The following is a 21,538-nucleotide window of genomic DNA, read 5'->3' on the forward strand; positions in this document are numbered from 1 at the left end:
CCCAGGCCCTGCCTCCCTGTGACGGGCACCCCGGCCCCGCAGAGCCCAGAGGCGGGCACCCTGCAGGGTCAGCCCAGGCCCTGCCTCCCTGTGACGGGCACCCCTGGCCCCGCAGAGCCCAGAGGCGGGCACCCTGCAGGGTCAGCCCAGGCCCTGCCTCCCCGTGACGGGCACCCCTGGCCCCGCAGAGCCCAGAGGCGGGCACCCTGCAGGGTCAGCCCAGGCCCCGCGTCCCTGTGACGGGCACCCCAGCCCCGCAGAGCCCAGAGGCGGGCACCCTGCAGGGTCAGCCCAGGCCCTGCCTCCCCGTGACGGGCACCCCCGGCCCCGCAGAGCCCAGAGGCGGGCACCCTGCAGGGTCAGCCCAGGCCCTGCCTCCCTGTGACGGGCACCCCGGCCCCGCAGAGCCCAGAGGCGGGCACCCTGCAGGGTCAGCCCAGGCCCTGCCTCCCTGTGACGGGCACCCCAGCCCCGCAGAGCCCAGAGGCGGGCACCCTGCAGGGTCAGCCCAGGCCCTGCCTCCCTGTGACGGGCACCCCGGCCCCGCAGAGCCCAGAGGCGGGCACCCTGCAGGGTCAGCCCAGGCCCCGCGTCCCCGTGACGGGCACCCCTGGCCCCGCAGAGCCCAGAGGCGGGCACCCTGCAGGGTCAGCCCAGGCCCCGCGTCCCTGTGACGGGCACCCTGGCCCCGCAGAGCCCAGAGGCGGGCACCCTGCAGGGTCAGCCCAGGCCCTGCCTCCCCGTGACGGGCACCCCTGGCCCCGCAGAGCCCAGAGGCGGGCACCCTGCAGGGTCAGCCCAGGCCCTGCCTCCCCGTGACGGGCACCCCCGGCCCCGCAGAGCCCAGAGGCGGGCACCCTGCAGGGTCAGCCCAGGGCCTGCCTCCCTGTGACGGGCACCCCGGCCCCGCAGAGCCCAGAGGCGGGCACCCTGCAGGGTCAGCCCAGGCCCCGTGTCCCTGTGACGGGCACCCCGGCCCCGCAGAGCCCAGGGGCGGGCACCCTGCAGGGTCAGCCCAGGGCCTGCCTCCCTGTGACGGGCACCCCGGCCCCGCAGAGCCCAGAGGCGGGCACCCTGCAGGGTCAGCCCAGGCCCTGCCTCCCCGTGACGGGCACCCCGGCCCCGCAGAGCCCAGGGGCGGGCACCCTGCAGGGTCAGCCCAGGGCCTGCCTCCCTGTGACGGGCACCCCTGGCCCCGCAGAGCCCAGAGGCGGGCACCCTGCAGGGTCAGCCCAGGCCCTGCCTCCCCGTGACGGGCACCCCGGCCCCGCAGAGCCCAGGGGCGGGCACCCTGCAGGGTCAGCCCAGGCCCTGCCTCCCCGTGACGGGCACCGTGCGGGAGTCCCAGTGCTACCGACCTCAGAAAAGGCAGCAGTGCAGCCCCCCGGCCCCGTGACTCCCCCGCCCGGCCCAGGTGCTGTTTCTAACACACACGTCACCTCCTCCACGCAACGCTGAATTCATTGACGCCCGCCCGGGGCCTGTCACGGCTCCCAACTAGGCCAGGCCAGGAGCGGGGGCAGCCTGTGCGCCTGGCGCCCGGAGCACCCTGGACCAGCGGGCAGGCCCGTGCAGACGGAGCAGTCGCCCTCCCAGCTGGCGCCCACAGGCCGGTGCGGGAGGAGCCACCTCCACTGCTGGGCAGGACAAACCACCAAAGAGCCACCAGTCGGATCAGACTGGACACGTGACCCTGGCTGCCCTAGTGACCAAGATCCAGGGAGCAGGAAGCGCCAGGCCTAGTGGGTTATGAGTCACGTTACCTCTGTGCTGGGCGCCCCCAGACCCGAGATCAGGGCCCGTCGGGCTGGGCGCCCCCAGACCCCCCCGAGATCAGGGCCCGTCGGGCTGGGCGCCCCCAGACCCCCCCGAGATCAGGGCCCGTCAGGCTGGGCGTCCCCAGACCCTGGCCGAGATCAGGGCCCGTCGGGCTGGGCGCCCCCAGAACCCGGCCAAGATCAGGGCCCGTCGGGCCGGGCGCCCCCAGACCCCCCCGAGATCAGGGCCCGTCGGGCCGGGCGCCCCCAGACCCCCCCGAGATCAGGGCCCGTCGGGCTGGGCGCCCCGAGACCCCGGCCGAGATCAGGGCCCGTCGGGCTGGGCGCCCCGAGACCCCGGCCGAGATCAGGGCCCGTCGGGCCGGGCGCCCCGAGACCCTCCCGAGATCAGGGCCCATCGGGCCGGGTGGCCCCAGAGCCCAGCCGAGATCAGGACCCGTCGAGCCAGGCGCCCCCAGACCCCGGCCGAGATCAGGGCCCGCCGGGCTGGGCGGAGCAGAGACCAGCAGGCAGTTCAGCGAGGAGGCCTGGCCTGGGGGTCCCCAGCATGGCCCTGGGGAGCCCAGAGGAGGAAGCGATGCCGAGGGCCAGAGGTTGGTCCGGGGGCGATTGAGCCACGAGGAGACGGGGCTCCCAGGGGCTGGGCAGGGGGAGAAGGGACGAGCTGAGGGCAGCAGGCTTGGGGTTGGGACGCAGGGCCAGCCTCCCCCACACCACTGCTCTCTGGGGACCCCGGGGTCCTGGCCAGGGCTGGGTCACAAGGGCGCTCCAGGGAGTCAGGCGGCCGCGCGGCTGACGCCAGCGGAGGGGCAAGGTCCTCCTGGCCGGAAAGGGGCGGCCGGGCGTGCGGCATGGGAGGGCCCAGGGGCACTGGGTGCAAGCGGCTACCCAGGGCAGCCACGTGTGACAGGGACCGGCCTTGACCCTCCCCGGGGTCGGCGCCCACTGGCCTTGCGTGGGACGGAGGGGCACCCGCGGCCCAGCGGATGCAGAGCCCCGAGCCCCCTCCCCGCCCAGCCCAGGGACTGGGGCAGGCATGCGAGCCCAGACGAGCCCCCAGCCCCACACTAAGAGCCACGGCCGAGCCCCGTGGGAACTGGGCCTGGGACCTTCTGCCCGGAGCGGCCCGAGATGGTGCCGTGCCCTTCTCCTGTGCTGCACGTGTCCACCTGCCCCCCCACCATGGGGCAAGCGCCACCCTGGGACCCAGGAGCCCCGGCCTTGGCAAGCAAGAGGGCTGCAGCAGTTAGCCCAGAAGCAGGACTCCTGGGCCCTTTCCTGGGCAAGTCACATTGCTGTTCTCTGCCTCAGTTTCCCCAGGAGTTAGAATGATCCTGAGCAAATTGCTGAGGGGTACCAGTGGGCCTGGTGTCAGAAGAGCCCTGAGACTGCTTCCTGCAGCACCGTCCCCTACCACCAGGGAGCAGAACAGCCCCTACTCCCCCCAGCCGGCTGCTGCCCCCCATTCAGCCTCCCAGCCCCACACTGGCTGGGCTGTGGCTTGGCACGAGGCTGGTGGGGCCCCCAGCCTGCAGAGCCACAGGGCTGGGTACAGCCGAGCCCCACTGGAAAGCCAGCTGCCTGCGCTCAGCCTCTGCCCCCCTTCACCCGCCCGTGGGAACGTGCAGTAAATTGTGCAGCCAGCCAGGGCCGGGCCGGGCCGCCTCGCTCCGGTTTGACTCACATGGTGAGCTGGCTCGAAGCCCACGCAGGGTCAGGGCGTGCATCTGCCAGCCGCTGTGCAGCAACCAAGCCCTGACCCATGCCAGCGGGGGGAGCGAGACCCTGTCTGAACCCAGGAGCGCTGACCACTAGGCCTCACTCCCTCATAGCTAGGAGCTGGGATCAGCACTCCTGGCTTCTCTTCCTGCTGGGCAGGGGAGTGATGTCTAGTGGACAGAACTGGGGGGGAAGGGGCAGGGCTGGGAGCAGGAGTTCTAGGCCCTAAGTGGCTCATCCAGTGACTTGCTCCGGGAGCCTGCCCCCCGTGACTCGGTTTCCCCTTGTGCGGCGGGGCCGGTGTCCCAGAGCTCAGCTGGCTGGAGTAGCAGGAAGCAGGGCGAGACTGTGATTTACAGTCGTTCAGAGTCCACCCCACGCCAGCAGCCCAGCCCTGCCCTGCCCACGCTGCCGCCCCGCCCTGTGCTGGGGGAGAACAGAGGGATCCCCTGGAAGTCAGTACGTGACCCAGGAGTCCTGGCTCTTAGTGCCAGTCCTGTTCTAACCACTAGGCACCATTCCCATCCCGGGTGGGCTCTGGGGCAGGGAAGGGGATTTCCTGTTAGCTTGGTGGCACCGTGTGAGATCCCCGTCCCTGCGTGCCTGGCCCAGGGGGTGGGGTCTCTGGGGGAGAACTCCTGCGGGGAGGCACGTAGGGAATGGCCCAGCCAGCCAGCCCCTGACCCTGGGGGAAGATGCAACCAGAGACAGAGATAACACCTGGGCCAGGATAAGGGAGGGGGCGGGGCTGCCTGGAGCTAGGGCCAGTTGCAGGGTGTGTGAGTTCCCCGGCTGGCTCAGGGAGAAGGGAGCCGAGCTGGCCTGAGGGGCCGGGCCCCCTTACCCCCCAGCTGGGCTGTACTGGCGGCTCCCGGATCCTGTACCGGTCTGCGTGTGCTGCGTCCCTGGGCGCCCCCCTTCTGCCTGCTGGCCGAGAGCCACGGCTGGCTGCGGACGGGGGTGCAGGGCCCGGGGACTCCTGTGACACCCCAGCCAGTGGCTAACTCCCAGCACTTCGGTCCCAAACCCACAGATGCCAAGGGGCCCGATCCTGGGAGCTGCCTGGCCATGGGCTGTGAACTGGCATCAGAGGGGCATGGGGCCCGCGTGGCCCCGCACACCCAAGAGCTGGTGAGCGCCTCCTCCCTCTGTGGCTGAGGGCCGGCTCCGCCCCAGAGCAGGCTGCACCTGGGGGTGGTAAGGGAACCCTGGGTGTTGCTGAGCTGCTGGCATTTTGCGGATGGGCACCTGGATGGCGCGGTGCAGCCCCCAGAGCACCCCTCTCGGCTGGAGCCCTGTGGCCAGGGGCAGCCGCGAATCCTCCTGCCCACTGCCTGCTCACCCTGGCAGCCATCTCCTCAGGACCTCATGTCCTAGGCCAGGCAACGGGTGACCCAGAGATCTCTGCAGCCCCTTTCCTCCCCCTCCATCGCCCCCCTGGGAGGAGGGCCCTGCCCTCCCCAGCTCACTGATGAATGCACTAGCAGCCCCAGATCTCCGGCCACTCCGAGCACCGTGTTCCTGCCAGCCACCAGCGCCCAGGGCCAGACGCCCCCCAAGCCGCAGCGCAGGACCTGACCCTGCCAGGCTGGCTCTCTGGATGTGGGGGGCCTTGTGGGAGAAGGGGACAGGGGAAGCCCTCAAGGCCTTGGCCACCGCCCCGTACCAGGCGGGGGAGGAGAGCTGCTGGCTCCCAGGCCCACGCTCTGACTGTCCCGAGCCCAAGCCGGCTGACTCCCGAGAGATGGACGCTGGGGCCAGATTCCTTTTATTCCCATGGCTGGGCCGCAGTGACACGGGTGCCAGCGCCCACAGCACCAGTCTGTGTCCAGGGCCTGCTGGGTCCCACGCGGGGCACGGGAAGAGCCCAGCTCCCGCCAGCGGGCCAGCAGAGACGGGAGCAGGTGGCCGGGTATGGGAGCCCCAGTGCACAGACGGGCACAGGTCTGGGGCCCCGTCCAGGGCAGCGCTACAGGTATTTGTAAACGACCTTCTCGGGCAGGGTCTGCACTTCCAGCCGCACGGGGCACTTGTAGAAAAAGGAGAGCAGCGTCTCGGTGTAGCCCACCAGGAAGTAGAACTTGTAGGGCGGCAGGCGCTGCAGGAAGACGGCGCAGATGATCAGCACGTTGGCCCGGCGCTTCAGCACGATCTCGTTGGCCAGGCAGCCGTGGAAGGTGCCGTAGATGAATTTGCGGATGAAAACGTCTTCCACGGTGCGCTCGGCAGCCCCGGCCTCAGCATCCAGGTTACCTGCAGGGCAGACAGGGCCGGGGGCTGAGGGCACGGCACCTGGCACCAGGCCTGGAAAGGCTGCAAGCAGCACCAGCCACAGCAGGGGGCTGTGTGGCTGTCCAGCGCAGGGCTGGGTCTGGTTTGTGGGGAGGGGGACTCCCAGCTCTGCCAGCCCCGGCCTCTCCCAGCAGGGGGCGCTGGGGGGGGGGCAGGGCAGGGCGCTGGCTGGGGGCAGCGCCCAGCTCTGCCAGCCCTAGCCTCTCCCAGCAGGGGGCGCTGTGGGGAACAGGGCAGGGCGCTGGCTGGGGGCAGCTCCCAGCTCTGCCAGCCCCGGCCTCTCCCAGCAGGGGGCGCTGGGGGGGGGGCAGGGCAGGGCGCTGGCTGGGGGCAGCTCCCAGCTCTGCCAGCCCCAGCCTCTCCCAGCAGGGGGCGCTGTGGGGGGGGCAGGGTAGGGCGCTGGCTGGGGGCAGCTCCCAGCTCTGCCAGCCCCGGCCTCTCCCAGCAGGGGGCGCTGTGGGGAATAGGCGGGGGTGCTGGCTGGAGGAGCCGAGCCGCAGGGCCGTGGCTGGCAGGTCACTCACTGGTGTGCAGGGAGAGCCAGCCCTTGCGATGAGCGATGTAGTGGGGCGGGTGGGCCTGCTCATACGTCACCGGCTTGTCTCCTTTCCCGACTCGCACTCTGGCCGCTCGGTTCTGCAAGACAACACCCATGAAAACAACAGCAGGGCCAGGAGAGGGGGTAACGTCTTCCCCTCTCCACTGGCATTAATCGCCCGGGGGGACCATGGCAACAGGTTGTCAGGGCGCTTGGCAAGACCCCCAGGTACCAGGCCGACCCCATGTGCCACCTTCCTTGGGACTGGCGCCGCCATGTCCCTTCACGCACGGCCAGCAGCGGAAGAGCCGGGTGCGCGCGGCTTCCTGCAGAAAGCTGCACCTGTGTTCACGTCCCTGCTAACAATGCCCCAGATCCTACCCGGACAGCGACTGGGACTCACTTCCACTCTCAGGGCAGCCAAAGGTGCAGGCTACAGCGCAAAGCCCAGAAGCTTCAGTCCCCTGCTGCCCTCGCACAAGGCAGAATCACTTCTGTGCCTCAGTTTCCCTGAGGGACATGATGAGGCAGCGACTTCGTGGCAAACCTGAGTGTAGAGCCCAGAAGTCCCAACTCCCAGCCCTAACCACAGCACGGCTGCTGGGCCACATGGAGCTGGGATGGGCTCCGCTAGAGACAGCAAAGGCTCCCGGGCCTGGCCTGCGAGCAGGGTCCTGTGCTGCCCAGCTGCTTGCTCGCTGCCTTGGGCCCCGCAAACTCTTTGGCCAGGCCTTGAGGTGCTGGCCCTTCACACGGGGTCCTCTCCACCTATGGCTTTGCAGGAGCAGAGGAGCTGTTACCTACCTTTCAGCTCCTGGAATTCCTGGAGGGGCTGCCCACGGGGATCCCACCGCTGGCCCCAGCCTCCCAAGTGGGCGACGCGTACATGGGCCGTGTGCGCCAGTGGTGGGATCTCACAGACAGACCCTCGCAGCAGCAGCCACGGGGTTAACGGCAGGACTCCCCACCACAGCCTAACGCACTTACCTTGTGACATACAGCTGTGGTCTGAATAGCCCGGCTGCAAGGACGGAGCCAGGAGAAAGCGCCCCGGGACCATGGGGTGGCCTAGCAAAGCAAAAACCAAGGAGTCAGGGAGCAAGGGAGGTGATGAGCGCAACACACCCCTGGCTACATGCCGGGGACTGACCCAGGAGCTGCAGCACCAGACACGAGCCCCTGGCCGCTGAGCTGCAGGAGTCACATTTGCGGGCGCCGGGAGCCACCTGCTAGACTGAGCCATGGCACGCCCAGAGTCTGTCTAGTGCCCTGCTGGCCAGCTCCAGAGCCACGGGCTCCTGGGAGCTTTGCATCCCCCCGTGAGCTTGGCTCTCGGGGCATGCAGCAGGCCACGCCCGGCCCGGGGCTGTGGATGTGAGGTGCGTTGCCACCTGCCACCAAGCGGCTGCAGGCCTGGATGGCAGCATGGGTCAGCGCACTGCAGCTCCTGGGCCACACACCTGGCCGGCTCTTGCGGGCACGATAAGGTGACCAGACGTCCTCCTTTGAGAAGGACAGTCCTCCCCAATAATTACATCCTCCTTTTGTCCTTCTTTGAAAAAAATTGTCTTTTGCCAAAAACATTTATCCCGCTGTTTTTTAAAGTATCATTATACTGCAATTGAACCCCTGTTAAAAGGCTTAATATACAGTAAAAGTACACTTAGAGGGTATTTATGAAATGTTATTGTTTATTTTGAGCCATTTTAATTTAATGTCAATGTGATTTTTTAGTTGACATTGACACAAATACTAATTTTGGCGGTGTAAATCGCAAAGGCAATGAAAATGTTCATAAGAAAATGATGCATTTAATTGGGAAAGCGATTACTGGAATTGGTTGCAATGCCCATATTGTATCTAATGCCATCAATACAGCATCAAGCTTAGTGTCCATCGATGTTGAAGTTGTGATACCTCAAATGTATTGAGACTGAGGGGGGATATGATAGAGGTCTATAAAATCATGAGTGGTGTGGAGAGGGCTGATAAAGAAAAGTTATTTATTAGTTCCCTAAATAGAAGAACTAGAGGACACCAAATTAAATTAATGGGTAGCAGGTTTAAAACTAATAAAAGAAAGTTCTTCTTCACACAGCGTGTAGTCAACCTGTGGAACTCCTTGCCAGAGGAGGCTGTGAAGGCTAGGACTATAATAGAGTTTAAAGAGAAGCTAGATAATTTCATGGAGGTTTTAGCCAGGGGATAAAATGGTGTCCTTGGCCTCTGTTTGTCAGAGGCTGGAGAGAGATGGCAGGAGATGGGCACAGAGATGGCTTGATCATTGTCTTCGGTCCACCCTCTCTGGGGCACCTGGTGTTGGCCACTATCGGTAGACAGGATACTGGGCTAGAAGGACCTTTGGTCTGACCCAGTACGGCCATTCTTATGTTCTTATTTACATTTTGAATGATTCACTGTACAAGTTACATCATTAAAGACTTTTTGCGAAGAAGCCTCAGTTGAATATAAAAAACTGTTGGGATATTCGAAAACAAGATAGTTAGCTTTAATGCCAGCCATTGAATGAAAGCTGCAATTGTTCGAGCCTTTAAAATAATATTTTCTAAGTTTGGGAAAATGTCCACTGATCTTGGAAAACTTTAAGAATGAATCTGCTGAAGTAACTCTATTTTGTTCTCAATCAAGCAACTTTGTTCCAGTCAGTTATAAAAAGTATTGAAAAAGAGCATATAACGTCTACAGAAGTGGGATTGCATGTTAAACAATTAAAGGAGCAACTTTAATCACATCTTGAGTCCAACTTCCTTCCAATGGTTGTAATTACTAATTTAAACAAATTACAAGAGAGCAATCCAGGAATGAAGAAAGAATTTACGAGGGAGGCTTTTATAAAAATGCTCTTGAATATCTAGAAAATTGGACTAAGCACAACAAACCAGTGTACATATTTGATTGAATACTACTGAATGAAGAAATTCAATGGAATAAAATCCTGAAACAGTTTTATTCGTTAAAGAAAAATTTAGCATCACAATAAATGACAATTTATTGTTCGACAAAGTACAAAGAATTCACAATAAAAGACAATGAATGGACTGAACGCCAAATTGATAAAAAATGGATCGAGATTTTTAATTTCTTAAAAGAGTGACAAATATTGATGTTTTTAATGTTACATGACTGTTTTTAAGTCAAGTCTGTCTGTCTTATAAGACGACGAATATCGTGATCATTTATTTATAGGATTATTTATATATGGACACAAGTAAATATTTTTTGTCAACACAGCGTCCTCCTCGCACATTTTCAATTCTGGTCACCTTAGGGCACGAGCCGCCTCCCCCAGTAACAGGAGCACCTGAGCAGCGGGGCAGAGAGCAGCTTGGGGACAACTACATGCCCCCCCCCCCCGGGCTCTGCCCAGCAGCCCCCCCCCCGCGCCTAGCCCCCCCGAGCTCTGCCCCCCCCCGCGCCTAGCCCCCCCCGGGCTCTGCCCAGCCAGCACCCCCCCGCGCCTAGCCCCCCCGGGCTCTGCCCCCCCCCGCGCCTAGCCCCCCCCGAGCTCTGCCCCCCCCCGCGCCTAGCCCCCCCGGGCTCTGCCCCCCCCCCGCGCTAGCCCCCCCCGGGCTCTGCCCAGCCAGCACCCCCCGCGCCTAGCCCCCCCGGGCTCTGCCCCCCCCCCGCGCCTAGCCCCCCCCGGGCTCTGCCCCCCCCGGGCTCTGCCCAGCCAGACCCCCCGCACCTCCCTTCCGAGCTCTGCCCCCCCAGCTGTGCCCAGCCAGCCCCTCACCACCAGGCCGCTTCCCCACAAGGGCGCCGCCATCTTGGAACGTTCCAAGCTCCTCCCGCTGCGGGGGGGGGGGGGGGCGTACAGCAGCCGGACCGAACCAAACTGCGCCACCCGGACCCCGCCCAGGACCAGGGCCTGTTGTGCCAGGCGCGAGCCCCGAGCCCGGGGGGGCGTGGCCTGGCCTCCCTCGCCTGCAGCTTCATCGCGTTGCAGCCCCGCCCCTACCCTGGGCCTGCCCCGCCCCTGCCCCGCCCTGGCGCGCTGGGGTTGCAGATGGTCCTGCAGACACACGTGACCTTGCACCCCGGTCCCCATCACCCTGGTCCGCAAACCCCGGGCAGGTCTCTGGTCTCCGTGTTTCCCGGACGGAAAGCTCCAGTGCTGGACTGCGCGGTTCAGCACCGGACCCCGGGCCCCCCTAGCACAGCCCCGGCGCAGGGGGTGCAGGCTGCGGTTAGCGGGGCGTGTGCTCGGCCCCAGGGCTCTGCTGTGGAGAGTTCCTGAGTCCAGCCCAGCAGCTCACAGAGGGAGACGCGTCTCGGGTACACGGGACTGGCCCACAGGCACTGGGGCAGACAGGCCAAGTGTGCCCCATACAGGGGCAGTGGGGCTGCGCCAGGGACTTCCTAGGCTGATCCCTGGGTGCAGCTGTTGAGCCAGAAGGTGTTTGGTGCCTGGATCACTGCATCCAGCCCCTGGCCCAGGCCCTGATACCAGGGTGATGGGCAGCAGAATCCCCATCTTGGTTGGACAGGAGGGTCACCCAGCCAGGGAGGAGTGGGGAGGGGGAATGTAACCAGCTGTGGCCAGGGGTCCTCCATAGTAGCCCCAGGAAAAGGCCGATCTGGCTGCTCTGTTTGCAGTGGGGCTGGCTGGGCCCTGCCCCAGGGAGCACAGCCACACATGCAAGCCGCTCGCCAGGTGTGAGGTAGTGGGGGTCTCTGGCTGCTTTCTATGCTGGCTCTGTGGTAACCCCCACTGGCTGCTGTCGGTACCACGGCCCAGCAAGACAGGGGATGAGTCATTATGCAAAGAGGGTCTCTCTACCTGTCTGACCAGCCACCCCCCATGGAGAGCAACAAAGGAAGGTGGATGCCACCCTGGCCGGGGGGGGGGGGGGGGGGGGGGGGGGGGGGGGGGGGGGGCAGGGCTGGAAGAGAGTGAGTTAGTTTTCTGTCTGGGAGCATGGAGGAGACAGCCTAGGGAGGAGCTGGGGAGTGGGCTGGGATTGTAGGGCCCAGCCACCCCCCATCTCAAAGGGGGGGCACTGAGGCCTCTTAGCCGCAGTTCCTGTAACCAGATGACAGATGCTGGGCTGTATCCTGGAGAAGCAATAAACTCCCTCTGTTCTACTGGCTGGTGGAGTCTCTTCATGCCATTTTGGGGGTGCAGGAGGCGGGGGGGGACCCCAACGCGTCGTCACACCAGGCTGGGAGGCAGGCTCCAGGCTTCGCAGAGTTCACTAAGGGCTGTGCCTGCTGCGGGGGAGGCTGTGCCCATGCCCATGGGGGCCCATATATCCATGGGGACTGTGGGTCAGGGCTGGGGGCGTGTCGCTGGGTGGCTGTGCAGAGACTGGGCACAGGCTCCTGAGCTTTGAGTGTCCCACAATGGCAGGCAAGGGGCTTCCCGCTGCACCCTGGGCCCAGCTTGGCAGGGGCGAGAGAGGCCTGCAGTGAGAGCAGGGCGGGGGGGGGAGGGGCAGTGCTGGATCCACAGTGGGGGCAGGATTTCCCCACTGCCTCTCAAACTGAGCAACCCCCGGCCAGGGTGTGATGGCGCGTTGGGGTTCCCCCGCCTCCTGCACCCCCGTAGTGGCAGGAACAGACTCCACCAGCCCGTAGAACAGGGGGGAGTTTATTGCTTCTCCAGGATGCAGCCCAGCACAGATGGAATCTGGTTCCAGGAACTGGGGCTAAGAGGCCTCATTGCCCCCCTTGAGATGGGGGGTGGCTGGGCCCTACAATCCCAGCCCCCCTCCCCAGCTCCTTCTCCCCTGCTTTCCAGACAGAATCTAACTCACTCTCCTCCAGCCCTGCCCCCCAGCCAGGGGCGGCATCCCACCTTCCTTTGTTGCTCTCCTTGGGGGGTAGCTGGTCAGACAGGTTGAGACCCTCTTTGCATAATGACTCATCCCCTGTCCTGCTGGGCCGTGGTACCGACAGCAGCCAGTGGGGGTTACCACAGCCCCAGCATAGAAACAGCAAGGTACCCCCACTACGTCACACAGGGCCCCCCCCTGCAGCAGAGAGGCCTGGCTGGGCCATATGCCCCGCCCTCTAGAGCAAGGTGTAGCTCCCCGGCAGGTAGATCAGCCTGTGAACGGCCCTGTGCCCGCCCCTGCCCCACCTGGCTGGCCTGAGACGCCCAGAGACTGGCTGGGAGGGGGGATCTTGCCCTCTCTGATTTACCTGAGCAGCTCAGCCTGTCTATGGGGCGGGATCGGGGGCGGGAGCCAGGGCTCCTGAATTCTGTTCCCTGCCCTTGCAGGGCAGTGGGGCGTGTGGGTTAGAGCTGTGGGGCCGCGTGGCTGTCTGTGGGGCCCTGGGCTGTGTCACGGGCTGGAGAGGCTTTGTGAGAGTCACAGCTGGCTGGGGGGGGGGGGGGGTGCAGGGCCCAGAGACTCTCCCACACCCTCAGCACGTGCGGGGTCAGGAAGGGACCCTTCCCTCAGCATCCGGAGCTTGGCCACGGTGGAGCCAGGCTACTGCGGGGGAAGGGGAGAGACACACGTGTTTGGTGGGGTACAGAGAATTCATGCCAGATGCTCAGTGCATGGGGCAGCCGGGCTGGGGGTGGGGTCTCCTCTTCCCCTGCAGCTGGGGGAGCATCGTCTGGGCTTGTGGCTCCTGGCCTGATTCCCCGCCCTCCCAGGCTCTCGGGCCCTGTGTGCCGCAGTGGGGGGTGCTGTAGTGTGAGTGGGGGGCTGCCTCAGTTCCCCCCTTTGCCGCTCTCTCTGCATGAGGGGGAGGCCAGGCAGGACTCACTGGGGAAGTGTGTCCGTGCCTCGCTTCCTGGGGCTCAAGTGACAAGAGATTCCCGGTGGGTCTGGAGCAGGACGGTGGGGAAGGCGGAGCTGCCTGGGGGCTGGTTAGTCTGGGCGGAGGGAAGCATGGAGGGAGCAGACCAGTCCAGGACGGGGGTTCAGGGGCCTGTGAACCCCTCCCCCCAAGAGGACTAGGCTCTGCCCTGGCGCCTGTGGCGACGTCCAGACTGGACCGCGCTGTGTCTCTGAGAAGCAAATGAAGCTTCTATCCTACGGCCTGAGAGTCCCTCTGGCTGCGGACGGGGCACAGGGCGAGGGGCTCCCCCGATGCGCCGTCACACCTGGCAGCCCTCGGAGCCCTGCTCTGGGCTCAGACCCACTGACTGGGGGGCCATTCCTGACCTGTGCTGCCAGGTGAGACTGGATCTGCCAATGGGCCCGTTTAGCTCAAGAGTTGACAAAACGATTTCGCCCCCCAAGCGCTACACAGGCAGGAGCCCTGTGCCCGAAATGCAGCCGCCTCTGGGTGGGGCAGAGTCTCCATGCAGGCCGCCGCCCCAGTGCCCCAGCGTGGGCGGAGCCGGAGGGTTTCCCCCCGTTGCAGGGTGACACAGACATCGGCGGGACGCTCAGAGGGACGTTTAAATACAATTCAGGTAGCAAATTGTCTTGTAAACACTGAGAGGACGGTTCCATCCGGCTCCAGGGCCAGAATCTGCCTGGAATTAAACCCCGCAAATCCGAGCCCCAGACACGCCAGCCCCAGCTCGGCCCAGCCCAGGGCCCAACCGCTCAGCAGGCACCGAAAGCGCAGGGCCCGCGGGGCCGCGTGACGGGGCAGTGCTGAGTGTGAGGCGCTGGAGGTGGGAGCGCCCCCACCCCTGCCCTACAGCACCCCTGGCCCCCACCCCCCAAGCCCTGAGCCACCCGGCCTGGGCCTTTGCAGGGGGAGGTGAGGATGCAGAGGCGGGTCTGTCCAGCAGCAGACCCCTCCCTGGAGTCGGAGGAGGGCCCCCTGGCAGCAGAAGCTCGGTGCCCTGCGCTCTGCCCCTCAGAGTCTGTGGGAGGCGACGATGAAGGAGCCAGACGCCTGGCCCTTGCTCGGCTCCCTCTCGTCCCGGGCGCTGGGGTCCTTTATGGTCAGGCTGCCCTTCGGGCTCCTCTTCTGCCCTGGCTGCAGGTCCGGGTCCAGGGCTGCCGTGGGGCTGGGCCCTAGGGCACAGGAGGGGCAGGTTAGAGCCGGGGGCGGTAGCAGGGGTATGACAGACAGCCCCCCCAGCCATGGTGCCTCAGCCACCCCTCCCGTCCCCCAGGGGTTGAGCTGCGCCGTGAAGGGGTCCCTGGCAGGAGGCAGAAGTTGGGGGGCAGGTGGTGGCAGTGGGGAGGCAGGCCGTGGGGGGCAGGGGTAAGGGGCAAGGGTAGGCCACGGGGGGTAGAGGGCAGGGGCCCGGGGCAGGGGCGGGCTGTGAGGAGCAGGGAGAAGGGGGGCAGGCTGTGTGGGGCAGGGCGGGCCGAGAGGAGCAGGGAGAAGGGGGGCAGGCTGTGTGGGGCGGGGCGGGTCGTGAGGAGCAGGGAGAAGGGGGGCGGGCCGTGAGGAGCAGGAGAAGGGGGGCAGGCTGTGTGGGGCAGGGCGGGCCGTGAGGAGCAGGGAGAAGGGGGCAGGCTGTGTGGGGCGGGGCGGGCCGTGAGGAGCAGGGAGAAGGGGGCAGGCTGTGTGTGGCGGGGCGGGCCGTGAGGAGAACGGAGAAAGGGGCAGGCTGTGTGGGGCGGGGCGGGCCGTGAGGAGCAGGGAGAAGGGGGCAGGCTGTGTGGGGCAGGGCGGGCCGTGAGGAGCAGGGAGAAGGGGGGCAGGCTGTGTGGGGCGGGGCGGGCCGTGAGGAGCAGGGAGAAGCGGGGCAGGCTGTGTGGGGCGGGGCGGGCCGTGAGGAGCATGGAGAAGCGGGGCAGGCTGTGTGGGGCGGGATGGGCCGTGAGGAGCAGGGACAAGCGGGGCAGGCTGTGTGGGGCGGGGCGGGCCGTGAGGAGCAGGGAGAAGGGGGCAGGCTGTGTGGGGCGGGGCGGGCCGTGAGGAGCAGGGAGAAGGGGGCAGGCTGTGTGGGGCGGGGCGGGCCGTGAGGAGCAGGAGAAGGGGGGCAGGCTGTGTGGGGCGGGGCGGGCCGTGAGGAGCAGGGAGAAGGGGGGCAGGCTGTGTGGGGCGGGGCGGGCCGTGAGGAGCAGGGAGAAGGGGGCAGGCTGTGTGGGGCGGGGCGGGCCGTGAGGAGCAGGGAGAAGGGGGGCAGGCTGTGTGGGGCAGGGCGGGCCGTGAGGAGCAGGGAGAAGCAGGGCAGGCTGTGTGGGGCTGGGCGGGCCGTGAGGAGCAGGGAGAAGGGGGCAGGCTGTGTGGGGTGGGGCGGGCCGTGAGGAGCAGGGAGAAGGGGGGCAGGCTGTGTGGGGCGGGGCGGGCTGTGAGGAGCAGGGAGAAGCGGGGCAGGCTTGTGTGGGGCGGGTTGGGCCGTGAGGAGCAGCGAGAAGCGGGGCAGGCTGTGTGGGGCGGGGCGGGCCGTGAGGAGCAGGGAGAAGGGGGGCAGGCTGTGTGGGGCGGGGCGGGGCGGGGCGAGTCGTGAGGAGCAGGGAGAAGGGGGGCAGGCCGTGAGGAGCAGGAGAAGGGGGGCAGGCTGTGTGGGGCAGGGCGGGCCGTGAGGAGCAGGGAGAAGGGGGCAGGCTGTGTGGGGCGGGGCGGGCCGTGAGAAGCAGGGAGAAGGGGGGCAGGCTGTGTGGGGCGGGGCGGGCCGTGAGGAGCAGGTAGAAGCGGGGCAGGCTGTGTGGGGCGGGGCGGGGCGGGTCGTGAGGAGCAGGGAGAAGGGGGGCAGGCCGTGAGGAGCAGGAGAAGGGGGCAGGCTGTGTGGGGCGGGGCGGGCTGTGAGGAGCAGGGAGAAGGGGGCAGGCTGTGTGGGGCGGGGCGGGCCGTGAGGAGCAGGAGAAGGGGGCAGGCTGTGTGGGGCGGGGCGGGCCGTGAGGAGCAGGGAGAAGGGGGGAAGGCTGTGTGGGGCTGGGTGGGCCGTGAGGAGCAGGGAGAAGGGGGCAGGCTGTGTGGGGCGGGGCGGGCCGTGAGGAGCAGGGAGAAGGGGGGCAGGCTGTGTGGGGCGGGGCGGGCTGTGAGGAGCAGGGAGAAGCGGGGCAGGCTGTGTGGGGCGGGTTGGGCCGTGAGGAGCAGGGAGAAGCGGGGCAGGCTGTGTGGGGAGGGGCGGGCCGTGAGGAGCAGGGAGAAGGGGGGCAGGCTGTGTGGGGCGGGGCGGGCCGTGAGGATCAGGGAGAAGCGGGGCAGGCTGTGTGGGGCAGGGCGGGCCGTGAGGAGCAGGGAGAAGGGGGCAGACTGTGTGGGGCGGGGCGGGCCGTGAGGAGCAGGGAGAAGGGGGGCAGGCTGTGTGGAGCGGGGCGGGGCGAGTCGTGAGGAGCAGGGAGAAGGGGGGCAGGCCGTGAGGAGCAGGAGAAGGGGGGCAGGCTGTGTGGGGCAGGGCGGGCCGTGAGGAGCAGGGAGAAGGGGGCAGGCTGTGTGGGGCGGGGCGGGCCGTGAGGAGCAGGGAGAAGGGGGGCAGGCTTTGTGGGGCGGGGCAGGCCGAGAGGAGCAGGGAGAAGGGGGGCAGGCCGTGAGGAGCAGGAGAAGGGGGCAGGCTGTGTGGGGCGGGGCGGGCTGTGAGGAGTAGGGAGAAGGGGGGCAGGCTGTGTGGGGCGGGGCGGGGTGGGTCGTGAGGAGCAGGGAGAAGGGGGGCAGGCCGTGAGGAGCAGGAGAAGGGGGCAGGCTGTGTGGGGCGGGGCGGGCCGTGAGGAGCAGGGAGAAGGGGGCAGGCTGTGTGTGGCGGGGCGGGCCGTGAGGAGAACGGAGAAAGGGGCGGGCTGTGTGGGGCGGGGCGGGCCGTGAGGAGCAGGGAGAAGGGGGCAGGCTGTGTGGGGCGGGGCGGGCCGTGAGGGGCAGGGAGAAGGGGGCAGGCTGTGTGGGGCAGGGCGGGCCGTGAGGAGCAGGGAGAAGGGGGGCAGGCTGTGTGGGGCGGGGCGGGCCGTGAGGAGCAGGGAGAAGCGGGGCAGGCTGTGTGGGGCGGGGCGGGCCGTGAGGAGCATGGAGAAGCGGGGCAGGCTGTGTGGGGCGGGACGGGCCGTGAGGAGCAGGGAGAAGCGGGGCAGGCTGTGTGGGGCGGGGCGGGCCGTGAGGAGCAGGGAGAAGGGGGCAGGCTGTGTGGGGCGGGGCGGGCCGTGAGGAGCAGGGAGAAGGGGGCAGGCTGTGTGGGGCGGGGCGGGCCGTGAGGAGCAGGGAGAAGGGGGGCAGGCTGTGTGGGGCGGGGCGGGCCGTGAGGAGCAGGGAGAAGGGGGGCAGGCTGTGTGGGGCGGGGCGGGCCGTGAGGAGCAGGGAGAAGGGGGCAGGCTGTGTGGGGCGGGGCGGGCCGTGAGGAGCAGGGAGAAGGGGGGCAGGCTGTGTGGGGCAGGGCGGGCCGTGAGGAGCAGGGAGAAGCAGGGCAGGCTGTGTGGGGCTGGGCGGGCCGTGAGGAGCAGGGAGAAGGGGGCAGGCTGTGTGGGGCGGGGCGGGCCGTGAGGAGCAGGGAGAAGGGGGGCAGGCTGTGTGGGGCGGGGCGGGCTGTGAGGAGCAGGGAGAAGCGGGGCAGGCTGTGTGGGGCGGGTTGGGCCGTGAGGAGCAGGGAGAAGCGGGGCAGGCTGTGTGGGGCGGGGCGGGCCGTGAGGAGCAGGGAGAAGGGGGGCAGGCTGTGTGGGGCGGGGCGACTCGTGAGGAGCAGGGAGAAGGGGGGCAGGCCGTGAGGAGCAGGAGAAGGGGGGCAGGCTGTGTGGGGCAGGGCGGGCCGTGAGGAGCAGGGAGAAGGGGGCAGGCTGTGTGGGGCGGGGCGGGCCGTGAGAAGCAGGGAGAAGGGGGGCAGGCTGTGTGGGGCGGGGCGGGCCGTGAGGAGCAGGGAGAAGCGGGGCAGGCTGTGTGGGGCGGGGCGGGGCGGGTCGTGAGGAGCAGGGAGAAGGGGGGCAGGCCGTGAGGAGCAGGAGAAGGGGGCAGGCTGTGTGGGGCGGGGCGGGCTGTGAGGAGCAGGGAGAAGGGGGCAGGCTGTGTGGGGCGGGGCGGGCCGTGAGGAGCAGGAGAAGGGGGCAGGCTGTGTGGGGCGGGGCGGGCCGTGAGGAGCAGGGAGAAGGGGGGAAGGCTGTGTGGGGCTGGGTGGGCCGTGAGGAGCAGGGAGAAGGGGGCAGGCTTTGTGGGGCGGGGCAGGCCGAGAGGAGCAGGGAGAAGGGGGGCAGGCCGTGAGGAGCAGGAGAAGGGGGCAGGCTGTGTGGGGCGGGGCGGGCCGTGAGGAGTAGGGAGAAGGGGGGCAGGCTGTGTGGGGCGGGGCGGGGCGGGTCGTGAGGAGCAGGGAGAAGGGGGGCAGGCCGTGAGGAGCAGGAGAAGGGGGCAGGCTGTGTGGGGCGGGGCGGGCCGTGAGGAGCAGGGAGAAGGGGGCAGGCTGTGTGGGGCGGGGCGGGCCGTGAGGAGCAGGAGAAGGGGGCAGGCTGTGTGGGGCGGGGCGGGCCGTGAGGGGCAGGGAGAAGGGGGCAGGCTGTGTGGGGCGGGGCGGGCTGTGAGGAGCAGGGGGAAGGGGGGCAGGCCGTGAGGAGCAGGGGGAAGGGGGGCAGGCTGTGTGGAGCGGGGCGGGCCGTGAGGAGCAGGGAGAAGGGGGCAGGCTGTGTGGAGCGGGGCGGGCCGTGAGGAGCAGGGAGAAGGGGGCAGGCTGTGTGGGACGGGGCAGGCCGTGAGGAGCAGGGAGAAGGGGGCAGGCTGTGTGGGGCGGGGCGGGCCGTGAGGAGCAGGGAGAAGGGGGCAGGCTGTGTGGGGCGGGGCGGGCCGTGAGGAGCAGGGAGAAGGGGGCAGGCTGTGTGGGGCGGGGCGGGCCGTGAGGAGCAGGGAGAAGGGGGCAGGCTGTGTGGGGCGGGGCGGGCCGTGAGGAGCAGGGAGAAGGGGGCAGGCTGTGTGGGGCGGGGCAGGCCGTGAGGAGCAGGGAGAAGGGTGCAGGCTGTGTGGGGCGGGGCGGGCTGTGAGGAGCAGGGAGAAGGGGGCAGGCTGCGTGGGGCGGGGCGGGCCGTGAGGAGCAGGGAGAAGGGGGCAGGCTGTGTGGGGCGGGCCGGGCCGTGAGGAGCTGGGAGAAGCGGGGCAGGCTGTGTGGGGCGGGCCGTGAGGAGCAGGGAGAAGGGGGCAGGCTGTGTGGGGCGGGGCGGGCCGTGAGGGGCAGGGAGAAGGGTGCAGGCTGTGTGGGGCGGGGCGGGCTGTGAGGAGCAGGGAGAAGGGGGCAGGCTGCGTGGGGCGGGGCGGGCCGTGAGGAGCAGGGAGAAGGGGGCAGGCTGTGTGGGGCGGGGCGGGCCGTGAGGAGCTGGGAGAAGCGGGGCAGGCTGTGTGGGGCGGGCCGTGAGGAGCAGGGAGAAGGGGGCAGGCTGTGTGGGGCGGGGCGGGCCGTGAGGGGCAGGGAGAAGGGGGCAGGCTGTGTGGGGCCGGGCGGGCCGTGAGGAGCAGGGAGAAGGGGGCAGGCTGTGTGGGGCGGGGCGGGCCGTGAGGGGCAGGGAGAAGGGGGCAGGCTGTGTGGGGCGGGGCGGGCCGTGAGGAGCAGGGAGAAGGGGGCAGGCTGTGTGGGGCGGGCCGTGAGGAGCAGGGAGAAGGGGGCAGGCTGTGTGGGGCGGGGCGGGCCGTGAGGAGCAGGGAGAAGGGGCCAGGCTGTGTGGGGCGGGGCGGGCCGCACCGAAGTAGCTGAGCAGCACGGGCAGGAAGACGAGGCCGTGGGCCAGTCCCAGCAGCGTGATGAGCAGGTTGAGGCGGAAGAAGAAGATCTGCACGAGCTGGGCCTTGGCGAACGCCAGCACCACGATGCCCGGCAGGTTGGTCATGGCCACGCCGGCGAAGACCTGCAGGGGAGGGGCAGGGTCAGAGACGGCCCCGCCCTCCCCGGGGCTCAGGGCCCCGCCCAGAGGTGGACCCCTGGCCCCGGGCCTGGGCACGACTTGGCCCCTCTGTGACAGCGCGTTGGGGTCCCCCGTCTCCTGCACCCCTGAAATGGCAGGAACAGACTCCCCCAGCCAGTAGAACAGGGGGAGTTTATTGCTTCCCCAGGGTACAGCACAGATGGAATCCGGTTCCAGGGCAGGCCTAGGATGCCTCAGCCCCCCTTGATATGGGGGATACTGGGCCCCTAAATTCCAGCCCCCTTCCTAGGCTGTCTCCTCCATGATCCCAGACAGAAACTAACTCTCTTCCCGCCCTGCCCCCCAGCCAGCGGCAGCATCCACCTTCCTTTGTTTCTCCCCATGGGGGGTGGCTGGTCAGACAGGTTTGGAGCCCCCTTTGCATAATGACTCATCCCCTTCCCTGCTGGGTCTTGCTACAGACAGCAGAGGTCGCCACAGCCCTAGCAAGTTACCCCCACTACGTCACACCCTCCAAGCATCTGCCCCCAGGCCTGGACAGGGCCCCGTCCCCCGTCCCGTGGGCCCGAGAGCCGTGGGGGCGGGGCCCTGCCCCTCCCGTGGGTCCGAGAGCCGTGGGGGCGGGGCCCTGTCCCCCCTCCCGTGGGCCCGAGAGCCGTGGGGGCGGGGCCCTGCCCCTCCCGTGGGCCCGAGAGCCGTGGGGGCGGGGCCCTGTCCCTCCCGTGGGCCCGAGAGCCGTGGGGGCGGGGCCCTGTCCCCCCTCCCGTGGGCCCGAGAGCCGTGGGGGCGGGGCCCTGCCCCTCCCGTGGGCCCGAGAGCCATGGGGGCGGGGCCCTGCCCTCCATCCCCCACCCCGCCCCGCCCTGTGCCCTCACTCACCGCGCTCCCCATGTTGACCGTGGCCTCTTTGGCCCTCTCCAGCCGGGTGGGCTGTGAGCTGACGGCGAAGGCGCGAGTCAGGTGGGACACGAACTCCACCGAGATGCCCACGGCCTGCGGGTGCACCGGGCGGTTAGTGCGGGTTGGGCCGGGCCTCCTGGTGCACCCCAATCAATTGCACCCCAATGCCTCAGCACCCCTGCCCCATGGGCTGCTGGCAGGGGGCAGTGAGGGGGCACCTGCACTGGGTCCACTGAGTAATGGGCTCCCCCTTTAGGTCCTGGGGATCCGGGCATCACAGCCCTTCCTCCCCTGCCACGCCTGGGAGCCTGGAACCAGAGGGTGGATGCCAGGTGCTGGGAATTGGGGCTAGGTGCCCGGGGCTGGCAGGGCGGGGTGCCTGGGGCTGGCTGGGACTGGGTGCCCGGGGGTGGCAGGGGCTGGGTGCCCGGGGCTGGCAGGGCGGGGTGCCTGGGGCTGGCTGAGACTGGGTGCCCGGGGCTGGCAGGGCGGGGTGCCCAGGAGTGGCAGGGGCTGGCAGGGGCTGGGTGCCCGGGAGTGGCAGGGCCTGGGTGCCCGGGAGTGGCAGGGGCTGGCAGGGCGGGGTGCCCGGGGGTGGCAGGGGCTGGGTGCCCGGGGCTGGCAGGGGCTGGCGGGGGGGGTGCCCGAGCTGGCACGCA

General features: G+C 68.1%; 2 protein-coding genes across 2 annotated transcripts in view; both read right to left on the bottom strand.

The window, feature by feature from the left end:
• Positions 1-5,248: 5,248 nt before the first annotated feature.
• MRPS24 (mitochondrial ribosomal protein S24) lies at positions 5,249-10,238 on the bottom strand. The gene is made up of 4 exons (XM_075910767.1): positions 10,082-10,238; positions 7,315-7,395; positions 6,314-6,425; positions 5,249-5,750 (listed from the first exon to the last, which is right to left on the bottom strand). The coding sequence occupies exons 1-4, from the start codon at positions 10,112-10,114 to the stop codon at positions 5,467-5,469; spliced, it is 510 nt and encodes a 169-aa protein (XP_075766882.1). The 5' UTR covers positions 10,115-10,238; the 3' UTR covers positions 5,249-5,466.
• Positions 10,239-13,621: 3,383 nt separating this feature from the next.
• NPC1L1 (NPC1 like intracellular cholesterol transporter 1) overlaps positions 13,622-21,538 on the bottom strand; it is a 29,785-nt gene continuing 21,868 nt past the window's right edge. Inside the window, 3 exon segments of the mRNA XM_075910765.1 lie at positions 13,622-14,279; positions 19,799-19,961; positions 20,859-20,972. Of these exon segments, the coding sequence (XP_075766880.1) occupies positions 14,119-14,279; positions 19,799-19,961; positions 20,859-20,972 (438 nt within the window). The 3' untranslated portion in view covers positions 13,622-14,118.

Source organism: Pelodiscus sinensis, chromosome 28, assembly GCF_049634645.1.
Source record: "Pelodiscus sinensis isolate JC-2024 chromosome 28, ASM4963464v1, whole genome shotgun sequence".
NCBI classification, from domain to species: domain Eukaryota; kingdom Metazoa; phylum Chordata; order Testudines; family Trionychidae; genus Pelodiscus; species Pelodiscus sinensis.